Source organism: Tubulanus polymorphus, chromosome 1 (assembly GCF_964204645.1).
Source record: "Tubulanus polymorphus chromosome 1, tnTubPoly1.2, whole genome shotgun sequence".
NCBI lineage: Eukaryota > Metazoa > Nemertea > Palaeonemertea > Tubulaniformes > Tubulanidae > Tubulanus > Tubulanus polymorphus.
The window spans coordinates 24,544,730-24,567,790 of record NC_134025.1 but is presented as its reverse complement, the minus strand read 5'-3'; the positions used below and the strand labels follow the sequence as shown (position 1 = coordinate 24,567,790).

At 36.1% G+C, this 23,061-nt stretch overlaps 2 protein-coding genes across 2 annotated transcripts in view; one reads left to right on the top strand and one right to left on the bottom strand.

Annotated features, from left to right (window-relative positions):
• Positions 1-174: 174 nt before the first annotated feature.
• On the bottom strand, positions 175-9,822 carry LOC141901778 (ADP-ribosylation factor GTPase-activating protein 3-like). Its single transcript, XM_074789241.1, has 13 exons — positions 9,737-9,822; positions 9,101-9,292; positions 8,702-8,836; positions 8,283-8,490; positions 8,079-8,194; positions 7,835-7,992; positions 7,616-7,753; positions 7,376-7,531; positions 6,939-7,151; positions 6,698-6,827; positions 5,701-5,913; positions 5,060-5,125; positions 175-2,572 (listed from the first exon to the last, which is right to left on the bottom strand). The coding sequence occupies exons 1-13, from the start codon at positions 9,806-9,808 to the stop codon at positions 2,561-2,563; spliced, it is 1,809 nt and encodes a 602-aa protein (XP_074645342.1). The 5' UTR covers positions 9,809-9,822; the 3' UTR covers positions 175-2,560.
• A 286-nt stretch (positions 9,823-10,108) lies between these two features.
• The window catches only part of LOC141899962 (ral GTPase-activating protein subunit alpha-1-like), a 34,181-nt gene continuing 21,228 nt past the window's right edge, over positions 10,109-23,061 (top strand). Inside the window, exons 1-28 of the mRNA XM_074786610.1 lie at positions 10,109-10,305; positions 10,780-10,890; positions 10,978-11,027; positions 11,118-11,175; positions 11,258-11,301; positions 11,392-11,545; positions 11,829-11,906; positions 13,284-13,399; positions 13,495-13,633; positions 13,730-13,856; positions 14,042-14,276; positions 14,411-14,482; positions 14,670-14,780; positions 16,016-16,276; positions 16,405-16,590; positions 16,867-16,989; positions 17,218-17,341; positions 18,083-18,316; positions 19,297-19,452; positions 19,595-19,666; positions 19,788-20,087; positions 20,331-20,525; positions 20,622-20,821; positions 20,911-21,009; positions 21,131-21,286; positions 22,396-22,527; positions 22,608-22,792; positions 22,889-22,997. Coding sequence (XP_074642711.1) covers positions 10,200-10,305; positions 10,780-10,890; positions 10,978-11,027; positions 11,118-11,175; positions 11,258-11,301; positions 11,392-11,545; positions 11,829-11,906; positions 13,284-13,399; positions 13,495-13,633; positions 13,730-13,856; positions 14,042-14,276; positions 14,411-14,482; positions 14,670-14,780; positions 16,016-16,276; positions 16,405-16,590; positions 16,867-16,989; positions 17,218-17,341; positions 18,083-18,316; positions 19,297-19,452; positions 19,595-19,666; positions 19,788-20,087; positions 20,331-20,525; positions 20,622-20,821; positions 20,911-21,009; positions 21,131-21,286; positions 22,396-22,527; positions 22,608-22,792; positions 22,889-22,997 — 3,933 coding nt within the window. The 5' untranslated portion in view covers positions 10,109-10,199. The remainder of the gene's footprint in view (positions 10,306-10,779; positions 10,891-10,977; positions 11,028-11,117; positions 11,176-11,257; positions 11,302-11,391; positions 11,546-11,828; positions 11,907-13,283; positions 13,400-13,494; positions 13,634-13,729; positions 13,857-14,041; positions 14,277-14,410; positions 14,483-14,669; positions 14,781-16,015; positions 16,277-16,404; positions 16,591-16,866; positions 16,990-17,217; positions 17,342-18,082; positions 18,317-19,296; positions 19,453-19,594; positions 19,667-19,787; positions 20,088-20,330; positions 20,526-20,621; positions 20,822-20,910; positions 21,010-21,130; positions 21,287-22,395; positions 22,528-22,607; positions 22,793-22,888; positions 22,998-23,061) is intronic.

The following is a 23,061-nucleotide window of genomic DNA, read 5'->3' as shown; positions in this document are numbered from 1 at the left end:
TGCACTGACCCCCCCTAATGCGTACGTAATAAATGAATGACCCCTAGAGGGTGTAGACTTCAAGAGGATTGGGATTTCGAAGCTCAATAAATGAAAATCCATCATTTGCTCAGTCGCTTGTGTCTGAAATTCGTTAGGTAGATATTCAAAAATCTTAACATAGCAAAATTTTCATCTGTACATTCTTTATTTTTACATTTATATTATCAACCTTTTACCCTTCATCATTATTTACAAATTTAAATATATCTAATATTCGTATCGAAGAAGAGATGCATGCACAACCCATGTCCAGATAAAAGCATTTCAAACATTTGCAGACTATCATAGGATAAACAAAGATACATTGTACATCTGAAACTCAAGAATAACGATTGTAGCATAGTAGATAACACAATTTATACATGTACAGTACTTAGCATTACAAAATTAGCCAACAGCTATTTCGGTCAAAACTATCAGCAGAAGTGGAAATGGTCAATCTAATGCCCACTGGCAGCATGGAAATTTTGTCGTATGATAAAGCTAATGTTAATATTGGCGCTATAATTCATCAGCTAATCCAACATATCAATCAAAATTCAGTGCAATAACAGCATAATGAATCCAGCCAGCAGGACTAAAGGAACCTCATTACCTTAACTTTACGGGACTAAAAATCTGTTCGTTAAACCAGAGTGAAATTGATAAAATTTCTTACTTGGGACGAAATTCTATATTTGTTGTATCAAATGAATCATTGTATCCAAGTTCGTTATGACAAGGTTCTACTGTAATACAGTTGAACCTCATTAATACGAGTCTGTTTAAGACGACACCCGTTAATTATGATGATTTCCAGCATGTACCAGCTAAGATATTCATATCAATCAAGCTTTGGATAATACGACACCCGTTTAATACGACGATTTCACCTGTATTTTGTAGTGTATTTTGTACACGAACTTGATATGAACATCTCGTAAAACCTCTTTAAAGCTTAAACCCTCCGTATTCATGCTTCTTGTATGCGCACAAACCTGTCTATTAGCTACGTACATGAATGGTTCTTACCTAACGAAATCTTGAGATTTAGATTTTGGCCAATCTATACGGAAATATACAACCTACAAACAGCGGAAATAAACGCTGTGCCACTGATAGAGCATTAGCAGCAAAATTCTTATAATTCCGATAATAATCAAAAACTTATACCCTCAATTTTAAATGAACTACAATACCGGGTAAGTAACAAGACATGTATATCGTATACATTATAATAACGTACATAGAACAACAAAATATCGGGAAAAAAATATCACATAATATAACATTAGACACGTATGTATCATATTTTACACCTCATATTTGGTGGACATATGGTTAATTTAGAAATAATTTGAAATAGAGGATATAGATAGAGGTTGACAATATCTATTGGACGATGGAAGTAAATGCAATCAATTCTAGAGATGCCTTCATTCTTATATACCTTTACATTCAAATACTGACATTTTCAGCACATATTCGAGTCATTCAGAGAATTTAGTTCATGAAGAAGATCTTTGAGAATCGAGCACTTGAAGAATTTATAGAATAGATGTATGATTAATTTGATTTGTGGTGATTTTCACTTATAACTAAATACCGGATAACACAACCACCCAGATATATGACGATTGAATAATCCATGATTATATCAAAATACAGAGACTTGCAGATCCAGCATTTAATGTTAAAATTAAATGAATCATAAATTTTTCACATAAAAACGCTTAAGCGTAGCTTATTTTGATGTTACACCCGGAAAGTGGTGGCTATAACTACTGAAGAAATTCAACAATCATTATAAAAATATTTCATCTGATATATGTAGTATTCATATTATACTTCTAAAATCATGCCTATCAAGCCCTGACAGTGACAAATATTGAGAAATTCAAAATGCCATACAATACAACAAAATTCATCCATGACACATATATTACTATTAATCGTGCCCGAAACTATACACCACTTTTGAACTGTTGAAGGCAGTTTCTTCTTTAAATAACATTCATCACAGAATATATGATTATGGAAGTTAGTTTCTCGTAGTTTACTTTTTATCCCGTACTCCCATGTGCCCGCCTTGTGCAGCTAAGAAGAATTTCAAGCCCTGCACCAACAACAGTAGTTTCAACTACCTGTACACAGACCATTATGATAATGAATGGAACAAAAACTTGAAATATTTCCAACTTCGAGACAATACAGAATATATGTAACAATTACCTTAAGAATCGTACACCAAAAGGCTGATTTTAGGCAATCAGAAACTCAGAAAAATGTTGCATCATCTTTCAATGAGGGACAGCCAAATCAATCTTCAGTCTTTTTTTACACGGGATTTGGACATTTTTCCAATGACTTTTCGAAAGGAATTGTTCAACAAAACGCAGAATGTGGATGATGTTAAAAGTTGACTATCTGATGATACGAGGAATAAAACATAAGAAATCCTCCACGTCACCTAACCAATCCGCATGAGGCACTTGTTTCTTTCATATTGTAATTGTCACTAAACAGGAGAAGTCAAACATTAACTATAGTCCTGAAAAAGAACAGAATAATGTAGAATTAGTAATTGCACTTAATACACAAGTTAATTATATTTTTTTCTGGGTATAAAGTTCACAAAGGGCATAGAAATAATGATAAGCAATAGACAACAAGTGCACTTCTAATGATAAATCATATAAGAATAATCAATAAGAAACAAGTAGTGATTTTTAATGCACTTCTCAATAGGTAAGTTAAGGAAAAATAGAATGGAAACACATTCACATCGAACTACAATGAAAATATCAATTAATACATATGTTGAACACTGACACCACGAGAACAAAAAATTACTAATAATGATCAGAAAACCAATACAGTCAAAATGTGATTCTAGTGCTTAAGGAAATTATATCTAAAACAGAAGGACCTGAAGGATAAATAATAAAATTATCATTATCGGTATTTCTATAATCGAAAATACTACCAGAAAATTAACTGTTACTTTATCAAAGATGATAACATAGACATGTGTTATGTTGGATGAATGTGATTTTTTTAAAGCCCTTCAGGGGTCAACCAAGTCTAAGGCTCAATACTATGACCAATCAAAAATTGGTGCAATTTGCGTAAATGGTATGATACACCAAGCTGCTGGATGTGAGTTTTCCAAACCACGAAGAACATGAAATCAACATCACAAATGGATTTAAATATCCAATAATAAAACCAAGAAAAACCTGTGTTTGAAGCATGGGTTCGACACAAATTTGCCTTTTTCTCGGTTTTAGTTCGGGACATTCATATCCGACAATGGATTGAAAGTTCTGAGGTTAGCACCACAAAAGATGGCATACCAATGGCTACATCAATTGTGATTTTTAAGATGACGTTATGAAATGAAGATGCACTGCACCTAGAATTACCCGGATAGAGAATAATGACGAAAATTAGCATACCTTACCGAACAGATATAACCTAATGTATGAGGATAGGTTATTTCCGCTGTAAAGAGGAATAAGTAGAGACAGTGATAGACTGAAGACAAAATTCATCATACTTCAGTTAATCTTTATACATCCGTCACATCATCAATCACCCATGCTGGCATAATACAAACCCGTTATTAGTTATTAGTACTGGGGTAGTAATATATGTTATCATAGGCAGTTTTATGTAAATGTATTTCATCAACCCTGATCTATAGAATCTGGACTTGCTATTCGAACAATGTATAGGCCAACAATTCTCATGATTCTAGCCCCAGGAGGAACTTGTTCAACATGAATTTACTCGATAATTGTATATCATGACTGCTGCAAAACAACTAGTATTGCGCACTTTTCAACGCTCAAAAGATGAAGAAATGTCAGAATTACATCACCAGTCCAGTCCCACGCACCAGGATCGCTAGTGGCACTGGGTAACCGCGCTTAATTTCTCCAACATTTCAATTAAATTCGAGTCAACTTTTCTGATTAATAAATTTACTTTCAGTGAAATCAAAACCATACACTGAGTGAGAAAGGGAATCTATCCGATGACTTGTTTGATAATTTTCGGACTTGGTAGCCTAAAAATCAAGTTCAAATTTCATCGAAAATGAACTAATTTTCGCTACAAATGACCCAGGGTTTTGCTGCGCCATCTGATGAAAGTGCACACCTAGGTGATGACGCAACAAAAACATGCCAACAAAATTACTGCTAAGGTGTGCGCTGGACTTCATAGTTCATGGTTATTGAATGGATATTAGCAAAATTAAGTGATATGAAGTCCCTGAAGATGATATAACATCCATCTCTAATGAGTAAATAATAAGTTATGTATCGTTTCACGAGTCCACTACTCTTTTTAAGTTATTCTATTGGAAGGACATCCATAGCCCAGAGGATGGAGCCCAGTAGGAATTTGGGAATAGAAAACGATTCACAGGGTGAATAGAGGTTTGATACAAATATACAGCAGTGTTTAATTATTACACTATCAAATATGAAACGTTTTGTGATAATGAATCGAATATTTCGATCGTTGAATGAATGTATTGTATCGATGTTTAATGTTGATTTGAAGCACGCGTCAGCTGGTTACGTTGTTAGCTTTAAAACAATAACCAAACAGGACGTGTTGAAATCAAATCAATACGTCAAGAAATCCAGATAGAATTGTAACGAGTTTCACTGCAAACATACTAAGTTTGATAGATCCGTACCAGTTGGAGACAGTATTATTCCCAATTAAACCCACTGCTATGAGGAAGGTTAATAAAGCCAAGCACAGACAGGTATTTTTTCCAGCAATTCGAGGGCAATATGCAACTAGCAAAAATGAATCTCATTTGCTAAACCACAAGTGATTGACTAAAATTTCATGAAATTGATGCTGGCAATACTGATATATCAGTGAATCGGTTTCAGTAACCATTACTCTCAGCTGAACTAATCCGCTTAGGAATTGCTTAAAAAAAATCACCTGCTTGTATAAGGCTTTGTGTTGTCAAAGGGCTGCATTCGTGTCATGAAGGGAACATCTAATATACCTGCTCAATATCTGATGTCTCAATATCTCCGTTTTTATGCTTAGATTTTGAGTCTTTGAGTTCTTTCTGTTCAGCGGTGAAAACGATGTGTATAATAAGTTAATTGTTGTGAGAATGTGTGGTTCTTTTTAAAAACATTAGCTACGCACATAGAACTTGTAAAAATAAAATGCGCAAAAGCTTATTTCTAGTCAAGAAGTAATGACTAGACTACAGTGCGGTAATAGGGATAAGAAAATTGTTTCGGTAAAATCAAGTGCTAATTTAGCAGAATATCGAGTTATAAAAAATATGATTGTTGGAGAAATATAGATAGAATAGCCATCAAAAAATATTTAATCGAGCACTTTTTAATAACATAACTATAGTTAGCGGTAAATCATTCAGACTGAACAGATAAACTGACCAGATCAATAAACTAAACAAACAGATATCAGCTGCAAGCGTATTTCATATACTAGCACGTAGGCCTTATGGATTAGAATCTTTCTATAATGGGGACAGTAAATTATGTACAGTGCGTTTCGTATGCGGATATTAATCTTGGTAGTATATGCGTATTATTTGAATTTTTTTCAATGTCACGTGCATCGATTTCTTTTTCAGTTCAATAAACCAACACAATAGAAGTACATTCTTACCTGAATTGATGATATAACACCGTTGGCTATATTAGACAGCTTTCCAGCGACTTTCGTCACGCCCTGCCTTACGCCTTCTTTAATTTCAGTGAGATCTGGTCCGGACGAGTAGTTCATCGACGACGAACGATTCGGCCGCCCATCGCCGAATAAATCCGCACTAGATATACTATTACTTCCTTCGAATCGCGATAGAGCAGCTTTAGTTTCATACTACAAACAAAAATACAATAATCAATACACACTATCCTACCAAAGTTGTAAACACATGAAGTAAATTATAATTAATAGGAAGTTGGTTAACTGCATGCTTCAGCTTGAAATGGAAAATTACTAACATAATCGAAATCTTTACATTCTTAAATCGTTTCTAAGGAAGACTATCAGGCAGGAAGAGTGTACGTGACAATCAATGCCTCCCCTGCAATGATGATTGAGGCAGTCACGATGTACGATGAGCTAAGAGAGGTACTATATACTATATATATGTATATGCAATATGGATATCCATACTATAAATCTCCCATTAGTTTGATTAGTGAATTAACGGTAACAGCTGTTACCAATCAAATCACAATCAGGGGGCATTTGTTATGTATTGATGAATGCTCATTTTTAAATAACCGAAAGGTATTTTTCTGTTCAAAATCTACTAGCGTTCAATCTACAACTATATCACAAATCGGAAGGATTGAAGTTCGCAGATTTTTTATGATTTCAAACTTTCAACTGCAGGGTCAAAGTCTAATAAAAAAAGCGGGAAGAAATGGAAAATGGTTATCTAATCTCTTCTTCTAGAGTCTGTCCAAAATACATCATGTATGCTTACCAACTTTTCAGGTTCATTATTCGATGGCTTGATGATATGCCGCTTTTTACAAAAAATCATTAATCAACTATTCAATGCCTGTGCTTTATTTCAAGAAATTTCTGAAAGCCTGTTGAATCAAAATCACTGTATAGATTATGGTGGTGCCAAACATAAGTTGGTACTTACATTACGGCTGTCTCCAAAGTATTGATCAGAGGAAATTGATTTAGCATTGCCGAATTTTTTCTGAGCATCAGCAGATGATGATGATGAGGAATAATTAGATTCAGGTTGATGTTTTCTACTTCGACCACTCCTTTAAATAATTAACATTGATTATTCTATGAATACTTCACGCGGTTTAGTGATTAATACATTCAGTACAAGAAAACATAAGTTACAAATTGCCAGAACAATTTTAACATACCCCCAATCATCAGCACTTTTTGACGGTATCGTGGAATCTGTAAATCCACCGTGTTTGCTGTCAAATCTGTCGATATCCCAACTGTTTGACTTGTTGTTGTTACCCCAGCTCGGTTTATCCCACGTACTGCCTTTGCTCTCCCAGGTCGACATCTTATTCGAGCCCCAGCTTCCTAAATCATCATTCTTTGAACCAAACAGATTGTCCTTATAGCTGCAATCAAACAAATTTAATTAATCAACATTATAGGAAAATCTTGTTCATTGATGATAAACGTGAAAATAATAATTATCATTATCATCATTTATTATTATCTAAAACTTATAGAACTAGGCGCTTTACAGAATATGAAAGAAATACAATTCAGATAGAACATAGCACAAAGTATATTGTGAAATCAGGTAGTATGGCATCACATCTGTAACCATTCAGCTTACCCTGAACCAGTGAATCCGCTGCCAATTATTTCAAAGTCATCATCGATGTCCCTCGTACGTGGAGCGTAGCGGTCATACTTTGACTTGCGATCGTCGATAGGAGCTTCCTGTTCGATTGTTTTCATCTCGCTCATCACCGAATGACTCATTCCTCGACTATGGAAAATTCAACGGAAAATCTCCAGAGTAAAATACGTCGACGAACTCGTCTAACTCAACCAATCATTTTTTGTTACATACCTTTGACTAGCATAACCCATTCCTAGACGTTCCATTTGAGCAGCTTTCTTGGGATCGACCTTCTTCATTTTGTCTTCTTCTTTTTTACGCCTTTCATCTTCCAATGAAAGATCTTTGTACGCCAGTCTCATTGAAGCGCTGTGTTATTAACAAACATATATTCTTAGATACATCATAGACATAAAATTTCAACAACCTACATAATATAACAGAACTTACAGTTTTTTCTGTTCCTCCTCCTTGCTGTGTGCGTCTTGCTTGGCCGCCATCTTTGCCAGAGTTTCTTTTTCTTGATCTCTTACAAGCGCTTGATTTTCTATTTCGTCGAAATTTGTTTTTACTTTCTGTGCACCGAGTCCAGCTTTCTTAGCACCCAACTACCGAAGCATAAACAAACAAATATGAAAATATTGTATGGTAGGGTAAAGACTACACTTGAACTGACTACAATTTCAATACTCACCCCCTTCTTGGTTGGTTTACGACCAGTGATAGTTGATTTACGATTGGAAGTCTGAGCAATTGCTTGCGAGGGTGAAACGCTTAACGCAGCCTCTACACTCGGTCCTGGTCCATCCTCTGAAACAACATCGAAATCTCAACAAATGAACTCAACTCAAAGACTTAATTGACATAAACAATCGAAGAAATGCGGGGAAATAAGTACCTATGATTTCCTTTTGTCCATTACTACTGCCATTTCCATTACGAATTGGTTCCGGTTTAGAAAGAACATTATTGGAATGGTTTGACAGGTTAGCTTCCTCTGATAGTGGTGTATCGAATGAGCCTTCGTGGACATCTTTGAAGAAATCAACTTCCGTTTTCGTGGGTGTTTGTACGTGTTCGCTATGATGACCAGTATCTATATGGAGCTGCAATGCAAATATGTTCTCGTGAAATAGGCCTATATGATTATGAATAGTGGATCACAATTAATTCACGCTGTGAATAAAATGTCCAGATAAGGTACCAATGACTGACATTTTTCAGGAGAGTAAGCACAAATCTAATATGCTGGCCCTAGGTTCAAGAAATGGTGTAATCATGTCTTAGGTCAAAGGTCATATATAAATCACGGCTTACCTGTGTCCCGGCTTGGTGCATGGCTTGTTTAGCCATTTGTACGATACGTTCTTTGTAAAGAAAAGCGGCTCGGCTGCGGTATTTCTGTTGTTCATCAGTAGTTGAACCACATCCATGTTGTCGAAAGAATGCAGTCTATAATTACATACAATAATTTTTGTCAGGGCGAATCCAAAAATTCCTTGACCTAGTTATGTACATGTACTTGGTATATAAACGTGAGCGCCGTAAACAGTCGTTAAGGGGGTTTTTGGGCTACAAGAGAATTTTTTTGGGTACATCATTTTCTGAGCATCTAGAGTGATTCTAGAACAAAAGGTTCAACAATAATTTGTTTGTATGTGTAACTTTCTTAAGCCAAGTTGCAACGGGCAATATGCAACGTGCGACAATACTTACAGCATTAGCATTACCGCCAACCTGCATCGATCTTAATTGAGGCCATGTCCAGCTCGTATCTAACTGAGTGGATCTGATGAATGTAACATGAACACCAAGAGAACGATGAACTGCTGAACAGTCAATACATAAGAACACACCATACGTCACACTAGCCCAAGTCGGGTTATTGGCGCCACAGTCAAAACATTGCTGTAAAACAGAATCAATACAAAATACAAAACGATAAAATTTCTACAAGAAAGTGATTACAATACATTTAAATATCAAAGTAAAGGTCTGATCAATGAATGTAAAATAAACAGCAGGGGCCGATTGCTCAAGTTGGCATGAGTTAAAACCAGTGGATAGTTGACATAGGTACAATTAAAAGTTCATTGTTACTATGGTATTCATCTGCTGGCTATTTTATTCTATTCTAATATATATTTAACCAACGTTTGAGCAACCTGCGCCCCAAACCTTCAACGGTCAATAAACACCGGAAGTACATCTTGACAATTCGCGGAACCGGCTGTTCCCTTTTCCAACTTTCACTGCCGGATTTAACGGCTTTGTAAGCATAATATCACACCCAAAATTGCCTCGAAATTTCTAAACGATATTGATTTCACTAATGAATAAATATCCAACTACCTTATTCGTGGGGATAGAGCGTAATCGCTTAAAAATTGCCAAGATATCGGATTTGTTGGGTTGCCCTGCCATGTTGATTTGATGACGTCAAATGTGGATGTGATGCGTCACTAATAACAGTTACTGAAACATCGATTCGAAGGGCGTAGAAAAATGATTGGAAAATCTTTATACACATCATTTGAAATCAGAAATTCAGCAAAAAGCCAACCTTCAAATAGAAAATAAAAATGAGTACGCCTCCAGCAAGTCTAGTCTATTTTTTTAAATTTGGAAATTTTTTAATTGAATTGTTTTCAATACGAAAATCGCCGCAACAGGCTCCTGGCTAATTTCGTCGCGCATGCGCACACCCATCCGCCATCCATTTCAGGAAGTAAACATCCTCGCTGATTACCAAAAAAACGATGTGAAAAATACATCATAATTCGTCTTGCGTTCAGTAAATAGCTGACTTGTTGCCATGTTTAGTAAAAAAGCGCATGGCGACATTAAAAAGTCTTCCCAGAATGTGCTGGATTCAAGGAAAGACACTGCAAAACGACTGAAACATCTCAAATTACTGCTCGGTACTGTCAAATTTTTTGTTACATTAGTCTGTGTTTCCTATGTTAAGATATTTGTCCGTTCCTCCCACTTGGCGTCAGTTAAATCGAGATAATCTTCCCAATGATAGTCATTGTTATTTTATTGATTTGCCATGGTATTGTAAAATAAGAAAGCCTGGGGCTGGTTGCTCAAAAGTTGGTTAGAGTTAACCAGTAGTGGATAGGATAGTTGATATGGACTATGGTGACAATTGAAATTTCATTGTTACTATGGTATTTAACGGACGGTTATCTTTAACCAACTTTTGAGCAACTGACCCCTGTTCTTCACTCCTAAACAAAGTTTAGATTGTTTTGTCATGTGTGTGGTGACTGTTGTGTAGGCCACAGAACGAACTAGGCCTATTTTAGTAGTGACAGTCAGGTCGAAGATGTCATCGAAAACAAAACTCTTTATTAAGTCCCAGTTGTAATAATTGCGTTATTGTCTTTCAGAGAGCTTTGATGTCAGTGAAGCGAAGAAGTTTTTTGAAGACAACTATTCACATATCTATTACATATTTTATGATGCATTCATAAGTGTAGAGGCCGAGTTGAAACAGCGAGGTAAAATCAATCCTCTACATCGATTGATAATGTGATAGGCTTACGTAAAAGAATATTTATTTTGAAAAAATTGTTTATTCTTTGCAGCTAGTAAAGCTCATAGGGAAGAACTGGAAAATGTCTTGGAAATATTTCAGGTAAATATGCGATGTGTTAATCTAATGATAAATTGTCCTCACTCTCTCATATATTATATCTATCTCTGTAATATATGGCTTTCTTTACAGAAAATCCTTATTCTATTGCCGAATTTGATCCATAAAAGATGGCAGTATCACAGCATAGGTAAACGGTGCTTGAAGAATTTATAAACTTTAACGTCTTACAGCTGAATAGAGAAATATCTTTCATTTCTTTCCCATTTTAGGACGTCTTCTGAACAAACTGCTTCATCCTGGCAATGCTTTAAAGGTATGCTTTTCTCATGAAGCCCATCAAATGATTGATCCAAGGCGAACCTGTTTGCGTAGATTACACGTAGCATCTTCTCATATATTTTAGCTACGACGGGAGGGAATCCGACTTTTCATGATGTGGTATCAAATTCTGCAAGAAAATGCGACGAAAGAATGCCATGCGACGTTCGCTGGTTTGATACCGAATCTCATTGCCGAGGCAGATGGGAATGTAGAAAAGAAGAAACATAGTCAAGAAGGTATGATTCATTTTTCTTGGTCAGTTTTTGCATGATGTATATGTATTCGTATTTTTTTGCACCAATTTTCATTTCATAGACATCACATTACTTATATCATCGGAGGTATAGTCCTAGGATTGAGGATCTCTAAGTATTTATGTGGTTTTATTTGGGATATTGTTGATGTTATAGTTCTACGTGTACCTACTTGACACTCATGAACTCAGAATTCTAAAACATTAATTCTTCACTAGGATAAGTTGAAAATGAATGTTGTCTTGCACAATTCAATTCGATTTAGGGCCCCAAGTGATTAAGAAGCGTTCATCTTCCACTATATTATCACTGTTTCAAGCTTTACAATCACCATTTGATGAAGGTATGTATTTATTTGTAGCGTGTAGAACCAATCCTGTATGCACTTGCACCGTTATGCACTACACAGTCCTGTTTTTCACTGAAAAATGAATTCGCATCATAATCTAAATTCTTCACACAAAATGCATAGGCATATGTACTGACCCGCCATGTCTGTAATGAAATAAGTAGAGCTTCTAGTTCCCTAATGAGTGAAAGAATTTATATTTAATTCTTAAATTATCGTTCTATCATGTCCTTTGTCTTGAGCTCTGATCTTGCTTGTGTTAAATGTATAGCTGGTATTTCATGTGTTTGCTGTAAAGTTTTCCACTAATCAATATTGTATTCTTAGATCGTAGCCTCTTCTATTGTTCGGTAGCTAACCTACCTAATTCTTATTTTCCCAATGTGTATGTACTGTGTTTATGGTGTAAATCTATTAAACCTTGTAATATTGCACTGTAATGACGACATTATACAGGGTAGATATTTTCTAATTAACACCATTATTGGATATATTCTGCAATAAACAATTTTTTCTACCGCCCGCAGTTACTCAAAAGTAGTACCTGAACAAAACAAAATGACAGCTTTTTTTTAAAAGCTATGAGTACTCGAAAATATGAGGTGTTGGCATTTGGCTTGGTATCAGCTTGGTATCAGGACAATTGCCCCCCCCCCCCCCCCGGACAACTGCCCCCCAAATGAAATCTTTTCAATCTTAAAGTAACACAGATATTTACTTCTAATTAATTAGACAAAGCGAGCCAATGCTAGCTAATTAGCACAGCTAATTACTCGAGGACTGATTTAAAGTTTTTGATTGGCTAAAGTAACGCTAAAACTAATTCCAATAAATTAACCAACGTTTACTAATGCACTAATAAGTGGACTAATTAAGTTTCCTTTAATTTGGTAAGTGAATTATAATAACTTGAGGACTGATTTAAAGTTTTTGATCTGCACACAATATTAGTTATTCTATATCTTATAAATCTATATTCAGTGATATGCAAATGAATTTCTAAGTTAGGTTTTTAGGTGGTGTTAATCCAAATCAAAAAGTATTTTATTCGGGGGGCAGTTGTCCTAGAATCATTTGGCTTGTTAGCTCAGTTGGTAGAGTACTGCGCCAGTATTCCGGTGCTTGCGTGTACAAATCCCAATTTTCGCGATCATTCGTCAGAAAGTTCAGTGGGTTTGTGCATGGGCATTGGGGAACCTAAGTTAGGCTGGTAGGAAAAGTCGCTTACCATAATCTTCTGGAAAATGATTTGCAATTTACATGTTGATGTTCTTTTGAACTTCCAACAATGGAACATTCGGTGGAAATTCCACCAGTGGTCTATTTCATAAACTGTATATCCTATAAATGTTATTGCTTTTCCTTTTCCAGGACCTGTGAGCCCTGTTGAAAGGTCTCCTATAATGCCTGTGCAAAGCGGTGATAAAGCACCTGATAACATGACTAAAATTCTACTGGATTGGCTCATGAGTTGTATGGTTTCAGAGGTGAGAGATCTAGTTATATCAGTTACATTGATTATTAGAAAGTAAAATCCTTGAACAATTGTTTAAAAGCTACTTTCCTTCATTCATACTTTCAGGTGACAAAGATCGAATGGGAAAATAAGAAAATGCAAGAGTTTAGTTTCAGTTTTCTGTTCAAGTACTTCAAGAAATATTATCTCCTGCGAATATTTCCGGATTTTTGTTTAGATCACAGCATCTATAATCCAGTACTAGGTAATGTGGACTAATCATTGATATTTCATACCAGAACGAAACTTGCCTCTCGGATTCGTGCACACGGTATTCTTAATAACCAAGGTCGTATTTCAGATTTACCCGATGGGAGACTGAGCGCGACTCAAATGCAAACTAGCGAGGAACTAGCAGTTTACCAAGAGGTTGTCATTAAATGGCTAACAAACTTCACACACAATTTCCGTAAACCTGAATCAGTTGTGTAAGTATTCATAGGTTTTTTCTCTACCTAAAATTCAGGGCTGAGGGGCAATAAAAAGTACATAAATGTAAGATCTTCAAATGTATTTTCATTTTAAAAAAACTGCGCATTATTTTCAAAGTTCAGAGATTTCCAAGTTCAGACATTGTGAATGAAATATTATTCTTATGTTTGCATATAATCAGACCACAAGATGATACATTGAAAGAACAGCCAGAGCAGACAGAACCAGCGGGAGATGGGCAGATACCGGGTAGTAACACAAGTACATTGTCTACTGCTAGCTCCTATACAGAACATGATTCGAACTCAAGTATCTGCAGTGAGGAACAACATTCGATCAATGAGTATGAAATCGTTAGAAATCACTTGTTTTCATCGTGTGAGAATATCAACCTAGTACATGAATTATTCCGATTGGTGAGTGAAATCTCAAAAACAAGATCTTGTCAATAGAAACATACTTTTGTAATTCATTTGCAAGAAGAAGCCGAAACACTTGTTCATGGTAAACAGGGTTTTTTCCCTTAGTTCATTGACTTTTTTCATTGCAGGCTTTCCATTTGCCCCTTCAACATTCATCAACAATTGGACGGGTGGTAGCTGTGTATAAGGGCTGGTTAAATGTAAGTGTTATTCCAATGACAAAATTGAAAATATCTTCTTCATATGTCATGTCTTCATATTCTTCATTCATTTCCCACTGTGGGATTACTGAAACTATGGACAGATTCTCACAAAATACAATCATAGGTAGTTCTGCTGCCTGGTGGTCTCTTGAAGAGTGACAATATTTGCTTTTCCCATTTGTAGAGTGACCAGAAACCTATTTTTATGCATGAGCCTGGTGAGGCAGCCGCACCTGAAGCAGGTGAATCAACGCACAAACTTGAGGACATATCCGAGGATGAGAGTAGCGGTTCAGTAAGTCGCGGTATAGGGGGCAGCACTACCATCATCAGAGCCACTCCTAACACTAAGGTAGTCAATCGCAACAACATCTAGATCTGATTTCTGTCCAGAAGGCGTTAAATTTTTGTTTGTAGATTAGAAACTTTTATTACTTAGAGCATGGATGCATGGCTGAAATCTCTACGGATTTATTATCAAAAATCCACATCTTCATAAATCAAATTATGTGTTCTTGATATAAAAGATAAAAATATAATAAATGATTTACCTATAAACAATTTTCTACATATATTAAACCGTAAAAAGGTTCAAAATTGTAACTATTTCTACCACCAATTTGTATGTATTATCATTGAAAAATCAAAAGTTCTGATGGAGTTTTTAAGATAAAGAGGTAGCCCATCAATGCAATCGATTAAAAAGGTAAACATATGAATCAGATCTAGATAGTTTTTGCTGTGTAATCACCTTCACAACACAATCCTTACTAACAGCGCAGCAGTATGAAATTCTAGTACTTGACTTTGTACTAGGAAATTTATATATGTCATTTAAGAAATCTGTGATAACTTTAATGATGATAACTTAGATCAAAATAAGAATATGTTAGTCATTGTATTATGCCTGAAGTGCCAAATTTTGTCAGACAGCTTCTTGGTTCAAAGAAATGCATTGCTTTGATTGTGAAATATTTAGCACTTGCATGTATTAACTGCATGTTTTAGATAGATTTTAAGGAAGCATTAGTTCCCAATAGGCAATAATACGTAAATTTCAGACCAATTCTGAGGTTACTACCACAATGCCTTGCTTTGACTACTGTAAATTGTTTTAAATTGCATGAATAATGTATATGTTGGATGAAATACCAAGTTTTGTCTGTGTTGAACTGATTTTAGTGTTTTGTGTAGTGAATATTTTGATTTTAGTGGTGCTGAAGCATTTAATTACCTCAGGTGATGGATTTTACCGGTATCTGGTTTTTCGTTCATATACAATGGGATTAGGTTGCTTTTGGTTCCACTCTAGTCATAGCAGCGAACGCTTTATTTCAATTTATTGCTTGGAAAACCTGTTTTAATTTTTTGCTTAGAAAATGCCTGCAAAAATCTGGCAAGAAAATGATCTTCAAAGCAATACCTGCTTAATTTGAACGTGTAGCTTAGAAAATGTCCTACCGAGTTATGAATGTACGTCAAACTATATTAAGCGGTTATTTTAAAATATCTCATGACTCGTTATTGTAGGATTCGATTATCGGCTCAGCCTCGATGGAGGCTTTGAACACAACGCCGACTGCGAATTCCGGTCGTCTGCGAACGAGTTCTTATCTCGGTGCAGTCGGTTCGTCTCATACGGCCAGTGATGACAGTCTCGATCGTTACCAACAAGGCGCGGTCACGTTGTACGCCGGCATGCAGAAAACCATTCAAGTGTTCATTACGAACTCGGCGAATGTTTTCCTCAAAGACACAAGCTCATCTGGAAACTCACTATTACCACCGCAGGTAATATTTCAATAATGTATTGGAAATTGTTTCTGAGTGTCCTGAGTGTTGCAGTAAGCAAAGAATCCTGCAACAAATACCTTTTAAATGCAAATGATACATTATCGATGATCTTCATTTGATTACAGGTTGATTTATGTAAACGTGTGTTGAAAATAATGCGTCAACTCGTCATGGATTTGTACTTAGAAAAGAAAACCTGGGAGCAGTTGCTTTTAGTGTTACTGAAGATAACTTCTACCGTATTGAGAGATTCACCCCCTCCGCTAAGGGAACAGACACTCGGTGGAAGGCTGGCCCAGGCCTTGTTTCAGGTATATGGTATTAGTTATACAAATCTAATAGAAATTGTGAAGATAATTTGAAAATAATGAGGACTATGGTAGATTATCAGAAAAATGCGAACAAGGTCCATTTTGTATTTATTAAGCATCTACCAAAATTAAATGACTTAGCCAAGGTAGCAACCAAAGATTTGTTGTTATGCCGACCGAGGGGTCATACAATTCTGTCGATATCATTTCAAAGTTACGGCCATAGACTGTTTTATTCCTCGAAATCATCGTTCTAACACATTTTTTTATTCACAGACTCTTATCGTAACATGGATAAAAGCTAATTTGAATGTGTATATTTCTACGGACCTGTGGGATCACTTTCTCGCTGTACTGTCGTCGTTAACTCAGTGGGAGGAATTGATAAATGAATGGGCAGTAAGTTTTATGCTATCTCGCCATCAGTCTTTTCTTGACAATACATGTATAATCCATTTGAACGAACTGCAAAATCCTCTAGTTCGTCTAAATACTGAATTAAGCAACATATTATTGAAGACTTTGATGCAATCTGTTAGAAACTTTGACGATTGTTATCTAACTTCAGAATCAATGCCATTATCTCAAAATGTACCTGTACGTATGACTGTATTTGATTTCATTCAGCGAACTATGGGAGTATTGACTCGTGTACTGGCGCGTTTAGTCTATGGCCTCGACTTGCGTAATCTACCTCTTGATCGAGTAACTACGCGTAAACAAATTCGTGGCAAGGCTCGTGATCCGACTGGTAAGTAGAAAATACTGCATGGATTAACTCTTAAGTGCAGCCTTATATTACTGAACACAGTCGGCTGAAAAAGATTTTCAATCGGGGGATTCATCACGAGAGTTTTCTCTCTTCTTGCCCACACGGATTTCTAAGTGTGATGTCTTAATTTCTTGCATAGATACGCTTAGAAATCAGTGCTGGCGCGGCATGTGGTTTGATTTTCTGCTGCAAATTTCTGTGCCCCGACACCGCCGAAGTTTTATAACAGCATGTTATTTGATTTGATAGAACTTGAGTCGTTAATCTAGAATCAATCGAGCATATTATGGTATTCTATTCATTCATGCGACAGATCAATTTCATTGAGCTTGCAATTTTTCACTTGCTTTCACGCTAACTCGATTGTGATATAAAACTTAACCTTTCCACTGCTCCACAACTTACAACTGAATATTTGGAACCAATAAACATACCGGTACTTACCTCAACCATGATTTTGAATACACATCAAACATTGAAATAAGGTTAAGGTTTTATCATAAGTATAGGTTGTAAACTGGGTGATGATCTTTATGGAAATAAAGAAAGCCCTGAATGACGGATCGTTACTCGGTTTATTAACTATAATTCCATGAGTTGGCGACAATATGCCAAAGAAAAAGCTAATCAGATGATGATGAATGATTTTCATTGCGCAATCGCTTCATTTATTTATGTTCCTAATATCGTGAATTATCCCTTCCCCTCGCTGGCTATCAGGTCAACGTGCAGACCGTTCACGTACATTCTCGCGAGGTTGGAGTCGCACCGATGGCGCCACTGTGTTGCTGAATACGACTAGCCAGTCCGCCATGATGACGAAAGCTGAATACGAACTCAACCAGCAGCAACAATTATCACAACAACAGTTACTTAAATCTAGTCAAAGACCTGAAGGTAATGCATGCACAAATCTCAGCTCATTCGACGACAATGAAATTGAATCATTAGAAGGTAATTTTTTTGAAGCGAAAATCGCTGTTGTCATTCGTAATGGTGTTGATCAGTTAGTTTCGGATTCACCGCTTTCACCTGTACCTCTTCGACGCTTCTAGAATGAATTTGCGGTGTGTATGCAGAATTTCTCTAAACCGGTGGTTCATGGTCTTCGTAGCCATTTACTCCCAAAAGAAGTGGTTATCATACATAGAATATATGTACTTTGTACATCGCTTGTTAATTCAGGAACAATCAAATTGGACAACAGTTCGATAAGATTTTTCACGTTCATAATATCCTGCAACAGCTGGATGAGATTCTTCACATTTATTCTGTCCTTTTTCAAATTCATAATTATATTTATCTAAATTTTTTTCTGAATCACTTACAAACTTTCACAACAAGAATCTTACTAAGCTTAAACTCTGAATTTCTGATATGAAATGAGTTATAGGCTCATTAAATACCTCAATGGCTTTAGTAGAGTTCTTGTGTTATTGTTAGTTTATAGTCATTTTCTGGTAGCAATAAATCCTCATTGATTTGAATTTTCCATACTGCGACTGGCTGCAACTATAAAGAGATTCAATAAAACAAAACGGCAATATTCATGAAGGGGTTTCGGTTGATTCATGACAATCACTCAATAGATAACTGAACTAAAAATGTGTACACTGAATTGCATGTTTGGTTTCACGGTTTGGTTTTGGTTTCATCATAACAAATTCATGTAATTATGATAATGAAGTTTCAAAAATCAATAAAGCTGCTCATCATGTTCAATAATATTAAATACGTAAAGATAAACACATATGATATATTGATTAAGATGTAAAATTTATGAAAAATGAATTTTCTCAACATTGATGATATTGGTACGTGTACATGTAATTTTACTACACCTAGTTAAACTTTTAAAGCAACAAGTTTGAATAGAAAATCAAAGTCCTTTTCTGCAGAATATTAATATTTGTGTACATTGTATACTTTTTTAGGTGCATTAGACGCATTGTCAGTGAAATCAGATGGAGATCGTTCTCGTTCCAAAAGTGGTGGACCGAACGACCTGATACAAGTGCCATCACAGTCGAGTATCGCACCACTGCTTGTACGCAGCAGTAGTGATGGTAACTTAGCTGAAAGAATCAATGGTATGTTTAAAAACTTGATTAGATCTCGCAATTCCAATTATAATTCTACTCCCATGGTTCTGTTCTTTTACGTATCTCATGAATAATTCCACCTTGCGGTGAAATTCTGTGGCAATTAATTGATCATGCAAATGTTTTCTAGTTGTGAGTTCTGAAGACAGCAGTGTTAAACTAGCTACAACCACATCTAGTCTTATATGTGTCAATAGTGCAGGTGTGTATGAGGTTTTGATATTTGGTTTCTAGTGTAGTAGTCTGGCCATTTGGAAAATTATATTCCTCTTTGCTGAGTGTAACTTCTGGTAGTTTTACATAATCATGTATGTCTATTGCAGTGACGAGCAATAGTTCGATGAGTTCCGGGGCTCAGGAGAACCAAGAGACCACAGTCAATATCAGCCATTCATCACAGCGTCATCACCACCATCGACATTCATTAGTCGAAGACCATGAGGTGGCGAGTCTTACAAGCAGCATGACTAACACCGATTCAACAAGCTATGCAAGTGTTGATAGCTCGTTACAAGTGCCATACGCCATCATGGATCAAAGTTCAGAGAGCACGCAGCCGCTTGATAGGTCGCAGTCAGATTCCGAGGCTGCTGGAACACCAGGCACTGCTAGTGTCACACTCGGTAAATACATATCCTTCTAATCTCTTCATCTTAAGCCTTTTTTGCTAAATAACTTTGATGACAGATTTTTAAGAGCTTGATTACCTGGGGAGGATGGAAAAAAATTCAAAAAAGCATATTTTTCATTTATTCAAATTTTTCCATCAGTGGATTCGTCATGCAAATCCCAGTTGTTAAAAAGAGGGCTTTACATTGGTTCTCATTATTTTGACTAAGATGTAATATCAGTGTACTGTAACTTAGATGAAGAACTGGTTCACATGACACCGGATGTATCCCTGAGTCCATCGCCTGTATCGGCTGAAATGGCATCTGCTGAAGATGTGGATGACACCGGTAGTCATCAGGAGGATGGCAAAGATTCTCCCACACCTGACCGTGAAAGCATACACATCGATGCTGTGGTCTCACAAGAAGAAGAAAAGGCAGCAGAAACTGGTATGTATGCCACGTTCGGTTTTGCTTTTAGTCTGTATGTTTTCTGAAATGAAATCGGTTCGTTGAGATACCTCTTTCCTGAAATGATTATTTTAGGGATTATTGATGCAGATGGTCAGGAAGAATATCGTAGTATACTCGCGGGTGGAACGGTTCCCGGATGGACGCCAGATGTATCTGTTGTGTTATGGCGCCGTATGCTTGGTTCTCTGGGTGACGTAAATGAAATCAGCGACCCGGAAATTCACGCTAGTGTCTTCGAATATCTTTGCGAACTTTCCGAGACCCTATTGAAGGTAAGAAAAATAACGAATGAATTGATTTCGATGACGGCTGACTAGTGTTCAATAGGGAATGCGTGATAATTGGACATGTTTATTTTCAGATTCGAGATAACCAAGGTGTTTCTACGGATAACCAGTCATCCCCTGCACCACCAGAAATTATTCCTCCATTCGGAATATTCGCATCTTGGGTATTTAAGGTAGGTTTTCAGTTCAACAGTTTTACGGTTCATTGCATATTATATTAAACATTTTGAAAACAATGGTAGATTTTAGCAAAGCATGCTTTTATACCGGTGGTAATTGTTTCTTGTATTTCAGGCGCAAACCATGCCGGATAAGTTCAAAGAGGGAAAACTGTTGGCATTCCGTCTGCTCTGTATAATGACAGTGCGACGTCATGAAGTCATGTTACCAATGGAACATCTCAGTCAGTTCTATCAACTGTTACATTATGGACTAGTCAATTCTGACCAGGTAAGAACTAGTCGATCTGGTCGACTCGGTATCTAATGCTTATTCCCTGTCTGTCCGATTTATGTATGGAAATTCCTCAACTATATATATCGTCAGGAGAATTATGTAATGATCGATATTACGTTTGCACAATTCTTCAGTCCAGCCTGGAATGTACATGCACATAAGTTAAATTCACGAAAGTAAAATTGAAACAAGTAAAATTTTGACCGATCCTGTCCCATTACTAGCTATTAATGTTAAACTTTTTGTACTGTCTTTCTGGATCTTGTGCATGAAATCCAATCATGTCTGTTTTTATGATAATATATGATAAAATATCCATCGAGTGTCAATTATTCATGAACGAACAATGTTTATTTTATCGTATAAAGCAACAAGGGGAACTCGGGGTAAGACGGTATATTGTTGTGTATATCTCATCAGTTTTTCAGCTTTTTCATTTTTGGACCCGTTTACTTTTTTCGTATATGTATCGGAGCACAATACTTCATCAAACATCGTTTCTATTATCTATATTTGTATCATCACTTTATCTTATTGTTTTCATTTCTGGTTTTCATCGATGCACGATTTCTATACCTTGAATATATATGGATGTTGATTTTATCACAATACCGGTATATTTATATATCAATTGATTATTATATTATATATCCTTTTGTAAGACTTCAATATTCAGCTTTTAATCCCACTGGTTAAAACAGTGAAGTCTCTGGCACCAAAGCGGTGAGACATGGATGTTGTGGTAAAAAGTGGAAACGAAAAACTTTTATTCCACTGACTGATTTTGTATGACATTATTCGACTTACCGGTATCAAATCCTTCTTGATGATGAAATTGATGGGATTATATTTAGGTTATGTAATTAGCATGGGCTGGTACTGACCTCTCAGATGTTTTTGTTTCTAAATTCTGGTACATGTACCAGGGGGTATTTTCCAAACTAACTAAAGTATTTCTTCACTTGGTCGTTTGTATCTGAAAACTTAATATCAGCTAGCTACATTACACTATTTGTCGATACACTATTTTACGCATTTTTAAAATTATTCTAGTGTTAATTTTTGCTATATGATTCGAAATGATCAGTATTGATCTATTTCAGGATGTTATAAATGTGTTGGTGAAACATTGTGGGCCGAAATTCTTTTCTATGCCGCTTCCCGGATCCACGATGATGATGCTCGATTTCATTCAGGCTGTCGATACTATTTTTGCTTCCCCCGAACAAGTAGAGGTGCATATTAGTCAAATGTCTTTGAGAAGAAACAAATTGTGCCGATGTCCATGTATGAATCTTTCATCTATGATTTTTAGGCTCCACAAGCTGAAGCCATTTCACTGCTTGGTTCGTTACTATGCTTTCCTAACCACTTCCAAGAGATTAGCGTGCTAGAACCTATACCTGATGGCATGAATCTAGTCCTGTGTTCCGATTTAAAAGATCATTTAGTCGAAGTTTTACTCAAGGCAGGGAAACAGAAGCCAGCTGGTCTGGCAAAGTAAGTATGCACTATTATATAGGAATTCCCGGAAATTAGTATGAACTCCTTATTTTGGAACCATTTATTGATGATCTGTGATATTATTTTTTTCAGGTGTGTTGCAATAAGTAGTTTGAGCATTTTTCTTTATGAAGAATTAAATCATGGTACAATGCATTCCAAGCTAAAAGATGCTGTCAATGTGCTCCTAGTCACTTTGCGGGTACGTGTTTGATGCTGTTATCAATCATGAGTGTGCAAACGAAACTTAAAAAGGATTCAAATCT